Source organism: Leiobunum rupestre, chromosome 1 (assembly GCF_980474605.1).
Source record: "Leiobunum rupestre chromosome 1, qqLeiRupe1.1.hap1, whole genome shotgun sequence".
Lineage (NCBI taxonomy): Eukaryota > Metazoa > Arthropoda > Arachnida > Opiliones > Sclerosomatidae > Leiobunum > Leiobunum rupestre.
The window spans coordinates 75,217,569-75,224,005 of record NC_143384.1 but is presented as its reverse complement, the minus strand read 5'-3'; the positions used below and the strand labels follow the sequence as shown (position 1 = coordinate 75,224,005).

The 6,437-nt window shown below is 37.8% G+C and overlaps 1 protein-coding gene across 1 annotated transcript; it reads left to right on the top strand.

Annotated features, from left to right (window-relative positions):
• Positions 1–381: 381 nt before the first annotated feature.
• On the top strand, positions 382–1,533 carry LOC149966614 (zinc finger MYM-type protein 1-like). Its single transcript, XM_090167545.1, has one exon. It carries the CDS (start codon positions 382–384, stop codon positions 1,531–1,533), a length of 1,152 nt encoding a protein of 383 aa, XP_090023671.1.
• The last annotated feature ends 4,904 nt before the right edge of the window (positions 1,534–6,437 follow it).

Here is a 6,437-nt window from a genome sequence, read left to right as displayed (position 1 = left end):
AAAGCGCTATAGCAACAGAACGTTTGCTCGCTAAAATTCCAAAACTCACGAGTATGTGGTCCCAGCCTTCAATTTTAATTACTCTGTAGCGCGTGTGAGGGCTGTTGCGGACGATGAAACAATTGACCTAAACACAGAGTTGGTCATCGAAGCAGTGGATAGAGAGCATCCACAGATTGATGATGACAGTAGCGCTTGCGCAGTAGCCTCTGGTATTGCCGACCCAAAAGTTGACGTAGGGATAGGGATTGCTCTTGATGATCATGAATTATACAATCTAAATGCCGGGTTGATCAGTGAAGGAGTTGAGCTACTCAGAGTACTGATGGTGCCCAAACACCACCAGCTTTAAGTATTACGTCTCTACCTTTTAATACTGATATGGGTAATTTTGGATCTCGAGATCTCTCCAACTTAGAAATGCGTTTTATTGTAGACCACGGTGCTTTCCAACCTCCTGGACCATATCTCAAAACCAACCACCGATCATTTGACAGCAATTTTTACAAGTGTGTTACAGTTTCCGGGTTAACCGTATCCCGATATTGGTTGTCGTACAGTCACATTTTAAACAAATGCTATTGCACATCATGCTGGCTATTTGGAAATGTAGTGCCAGCGTCTATATTCAAGATTGGAACATCCGATTGGAAACACCTCTCTCGTAACATCTCTATCCATGAAAAGTGCCCTGGCCATGCCAATGCATGCATGATTTTTCAGCGCTGGAGAGAAAACAAAACGATCGAGAAACTGATCGATAATGAAATTGTTGCCCACGAGAAATACTGGCACAAGGTTTTAAAACGCATAATAGATGTCATTAAAACATTGTCAGCGTACGATTTACCCTTAAGAGGTCACAGGGAAAACATCTTTAGTGACAGCGCGTGGTCAGGTGGAAACATTTTGGCTATTGTTCAGCTTTTAGTCAAGTATGACCCTCTTTTGTGCGAGCTTCTACAAAAACCAAAAGGTACGATAAAATACTTAAGTCCAAGCATTCAAAATGAATTAATTGAAACCGTTGGAAATTGTGCGCTCCAAAGCATTAGAGATGATTTGGCAAAGGCTCCCTTCTTCTCAATTATAGTTGACACAACACAAGATATATCAAAGAAATATCAGCTTTCAAAACTGTTTCGTTTTGTTAAAATTCTATATGACACATCTACGGGGAAGCCAGTGTCACTATCTGTGTTAGAACCGTTTTGTGGCTTCACAGTTGTCCATTGTCAAACGTCGGAATCACTTGCAAAGGAAATTTTTACTGATATTGAGTCTCTCACAACGATTACGAAATTACGCGGTCAAGGCTACGACGGAGCGGCAAATATGAGTGGTGGGTACAGCGGCGTACAGAAGCGAATCAATGATGTACAACCTGCCGCTAGGTATGTGCACTGCGCTGCACACAACGTTAATTTAGTGGTGAATGACGCTGTGAATGACATAACAGAGATAAAAAACTCTTTTGACCGTGTTCAAGAGCTGTATGTCTTTTTTACGCTATATCATTGTGAAGCCGTCTAGAAATGGACTCATCATCTTCCTCTCGGACACTAAAACGGTTGTGTCCAACCCGTTGGTCGTCAAGGAATGACGCACTACTGGCTTTCCGTACCCGATATTTTGATGTGATGAAGCTACTCACATTTTACTCATGACATCCAAAAAAAAGATGAGATCAATGTGGCAATTGGACTAAAAAGATATTTAAAAAAAATTTCGAGTATAGTTTTAGTTGTTACGTTATCAAAAATCTTGGGGCCTTTAAACATCGCATCAAAACTTCTGCAATCCAAGTCTAGTGACATTCAAAAAGTGGTTCAAATTCTCGCTGCAGTGAAGACCGAATTAGAAAACTTACGGGAAAACTGGGATGTCACTGCCGGCGAAGCAAAACAGCTCGCCGTAAAGTGGGGTATTTCCCCGGTATTTTCTGAAGAACGGGTTCGACGCGTTCGGCGCTTCCATGATGAACTATCAAATGACTGGATTCGACCGAAAAACGATTTGAAGTGGAGGTTTATAATAGAGTGCTCGACATTATGAGAAGACAGAACGGAGTGAGGTTTGATTCGCTCATGGAGACCGATATTCTTTTCAAGTGCATAAAACCTCAAGAAATCCTTTCAATGAGTGAGGAAGAACTCATGGAGGCCGGAAATTGACTAGTAGAAGCTTATACTTCGGACCTCATGCATGCTCTTTGCGAGGAAGTGATACTTTTGAAGTCGGCGATGTCCAATAAACTTGCCGCAATTGAGGACGTAAAAGCGCTGGCTGAGCTGTTATTAATCGATCACTATGAAATTTCGTCTAGTTTCACTGAAATCATCACGGCATGCCTGTTGTTCTTGACACTACCTGTAACTGTGGCTTCAGCCGAGCGGATCTTTTCCAAACTAAAGCTCATAAAAACGTACTTGCGTAGCTCAATGTCGCAATCTCGATTAACTGTATTATCTATTATTTCAATTGAAAATCAGCGAGTTGCCAGTCTGAACATATTATCCGTAATTGACGCTTTTGCGAAACAAAATGCCCGACGAACAGCCTACTTGTGAAGTTGTGATGACCCAATTACCTTTTCTTTGAAAAGTTTTCAATAAATCAATATTTTTAAATGTGTTGATTCCTGGACCTACTTTTTATTCTGAACATTTAATTAATTTTCTTAAAATAATTTTCACATAGCTAGCCTATCTATTAATAACCGCCAGCCAGCGGCGGCGGAGCGGGACCGAGGGGGGAGGGGCGCCTGCTGTCAAGTGGTCCCATTGCGCTCACCAAAAGTTATGCCACTGGAGGCCCACACTGAAACTCCTACAACCCAAATGGCCGCACCATCTGTCATAATTATCTAGTACGATGGCCTGAGTTATGATGAAGGACAACCAAGCTGTTCTCATGAAGAACAAGATCCAAAGTCTTTACTAAATAACAATGGTAGTGACGTAACAAAACGTGGAACAATGGCCAGTTTGAACAGTTTCTTAAGCGGTCTAATGAGTCTAGTCAGTTTACCTCTTGTTCCAGCTTTACAGTCTCAACCACTGCAAGTTATAAAATCAAGAGAAAAGGGTCAAGGGTGAGCAAAATTGGGCACTATTTCGAACAGGCAGAAAATGCTGAATATGGAACTTGCATATATTGCAGTAAAGCTATTAAAAGGGCTCATGGAAACACATCTGCGATAAAAAATCATTTAAAAACCCATAATATTAGTATAACAGAATCTCTAGACCAAAATATAAAAACATTGGAGAGCACTTTGCCTTCGATCCTAACTACATGTAAGACAACCAGTGCCCAACCTACTTTAATTGATACTTTAAATTTAAAAAAATATATCCAATTAATCACCCAAAAGCCATTGCTTTGACAAACAAAATTGGCCGCATGATGGCAGTAGATTTTCAGCCTTACAGTATCGTTAACGATCAAGGTTTCAAAGATGTATTAGAGTGTGCAGATCCTCGTTATGAGGTGCCTAGTAGAACCACTTTTTCGCGAACAATAATTCCCAAAATGTATGACAACTTGCTCAGTGACATAAGGTTAGATATAACAAGAAATATATCGGATATAAGAGCCATATCCCTAACAACAGATTTTTGGACATCTAGGTCCCAAGACAGTTACATGAGTCTAACCTGTCATTATGTAACTAAAGATTTCATAAGTCAACACCACACACTGGCATGCTCATATTATAAAGATCGCCACACTGCTGTGAATATATGTAATGAGCTGCAAAGCCAGGTAGAAAATTTCAATATTGGAAATTCAGCAATCCCGATTTAGGTCGTCACGGACAGTGACCGTACAGTTAAAAAACCCATTGAAGGTAGTAGATATATCCCAATATCATGTTTGGCGCACTTTATTCAACTTTTAGTATATGACAGTTTAAAAGAAATACAATCCACTGAATCGGGAGAAAGCCTGCTTTTTAAAAAGTGTAGGGCGATAGTGGGGCATTTCACAAGATGCTCTAAATATCTTTAAGTTTTAAGAGATAAACAAATAGAATTAGGTTTACCACCACTAGAGTTAATTCAAGATATAGAAACCAGGTGGAACAGTCAATACTGTAAGATAGAGACTGCTAGAGCAGAAAAAAGCCATAATTAGCCTTTTCAGTTTACATAGAGCCACGTAGTGGCAAATGCAAGAAGCTCATAAACTGCTGGATTTTCGTTTGCTAAGCAAACGCTTTATCGAAAAATCGTCTGCTTAGCAGACGAAAATCCAGCAGTTCATGAGCTTCTCGCATTTGCCACTACGTGGCTCTGTGTAAACTGAAAAGGCTAATTGCGGCTCTTTTGGAAATTGATAAAATCGATAATTTAACCTCCACACAGTAGAAAACTTTAAATGCCATTTTTTAAATTCTGGGACTATTTGAAGAGGCCACAAAGTTACTTAGTGGAAAAGAATATCCGACTCTCTCGCTCGCATATCCAGTTTTGAATGGTATAGAAAATGAGCTGGAACGAGTAATTGAAAAAAAATCCCATTTTACAATAGATCACAAATTTGCCACAATATTTAAGAATCATTTCAAAACTAGATTTGACGGATATAAATCAAATAAAACATATTTATTAGCAATGTTAGCAAAAGCGACATAAGACCCAAAAGTGTGTCAAATCGGTATACAGTTCAATGCGACCTTGTCGCGAAGTGAAAAGGGGAAGTCGAAGAAGGGGTAAAAAATACGTCATCAAAATTCGAAATTTTCGGAACTTCAGCGCGACCGTGTGAGGCTTCTTGGAACAAGAGGTAATATTCCTACGCGCTAGAGAAATGCCACCGGTGTTCTCATAGTCGGGGTGTATAAATGCGCTATTGTATGGAGTCCTTAGGTAATTTTAATTATGGGTGAAAATTTAATTATAGATTTTGTGAAGTTTTTCTATTTTAACTGTATTAAAGTTATCTAGGAACTATTTATAATACAAGTGCAATGAAATTATATTTTGATTGAATATCAAATGATATAAAGAGCAGAAGTCAAATCATTTTGCTCTAACACGTGGTTTTGTTATTTTTGGAGCAATTCAAGGTAAATTAAAATTATCTTTAACCATTTGAACTGTAAATATTAAGTATAATTTTTATTTTTATTTAGTGATGGGAGATTTAACTGATCTTGGAAAGGAATTTCCCAATGCCATAGTTAAAATATTTGGGGAAGGAAGTAATCAAGAGAAACTTCACAATGTTATTAATAGAAAATCTCACCTAAGTGCAATATTAGAAAACTTTATTTCTGTTTTTAAAAGAATTTATAATAGCAATAATGCAAAAAAAAAAAGTTTGGAAGACACAAGGTCTCAAAGCATAAGAACTAAAATACAGTGGCTCCGATATATTCGGAATGAGGCCTTCAATCAATACGTACCAATCTTACGCTGTATTTCAGAGGAGGAAGTTCTAAATTTTACTGCAAATGAAGATGATTTTTTGTGGTTACTACAAATATATGGAGAAGGGGTACTGAGTTTTTTTTGTTTGTCAAGGCAGAGTGAAGCTCTAAACAAAAACCAAAATGCAGCTGGCTCAAGCCAAGGAGAGAACGTTGATGAGGTATTTTTTTGTTTTCAATTTCATCTACATTGTTGTACGTATTGAATGTTTGTTTACTTTTTTATTTAGTATGACTCCGAGTTATATGCCCGTTCATTATTAACGATTGGAGGTGGTTGTATAGGTGAGGTGTGGCGTGTCTCTAAAAGGCGTAGTAATTATGGAAAATACAACGGATTATCTCAAAACCAAATTGATCAAGCCGATACTCTCTATACGTCAGTGATGAAGTTAAGACGAAATGCAGATGAGAAATTAGACATTGATTTTTCCGGCATTAAACTGAGGGATAGAGGAGGCCTCTTTATCCCAAAAAGTGTCCTAAATCCGTATTTTGCTGAACTAAGTTACTTTTGCAATTCAGTTTTAAATGATTCTGGTGTAAAAACATATGGCCATACAATTTTACAAGTTTGTGATATTTATCACTAGTTTAGTTCTTAAGCCAATGGATAATTTTAAATTTTTTTAATAGGCTGTGATAGATAAAGTGGATTGCCATAAAGAAGAAGTGGAAAAACTTTTCTTGATTGGTACAGAGGGTTTAATCTCAAAAGAACAATCACAAATTTTAATCAAAGAAATACAACGCAAGTTTATTCACGCATGTACTAATGAATTTGTTACTGCGCATGATGAAAGAGAGAAGGAAGAAAAAAATATTAACAGTAAAGGATGTAGTGGGCTTAGAGATGAACTGTATGTGATTTCTAAAGGCACTTCAAATGCCACTAATAAGAAACGCAAGGCTGAAGATAAAAAGTCACTTGTCAACAAAAATGCCAAAAAAAGGAAGGAACCCTTACATGATTCATCAATGAATATTACTAGTCAAAGTT

Bases quoted from the DNA above. Each gene is read 5' to 3' on its own strand.
- LOC149966614 (XM_090167545.1), top strand. From the start codon at position 382: ATGGGTAATTTTGGATCTCGAGATCTCTCCAACTTAGAAATGCGTTTT.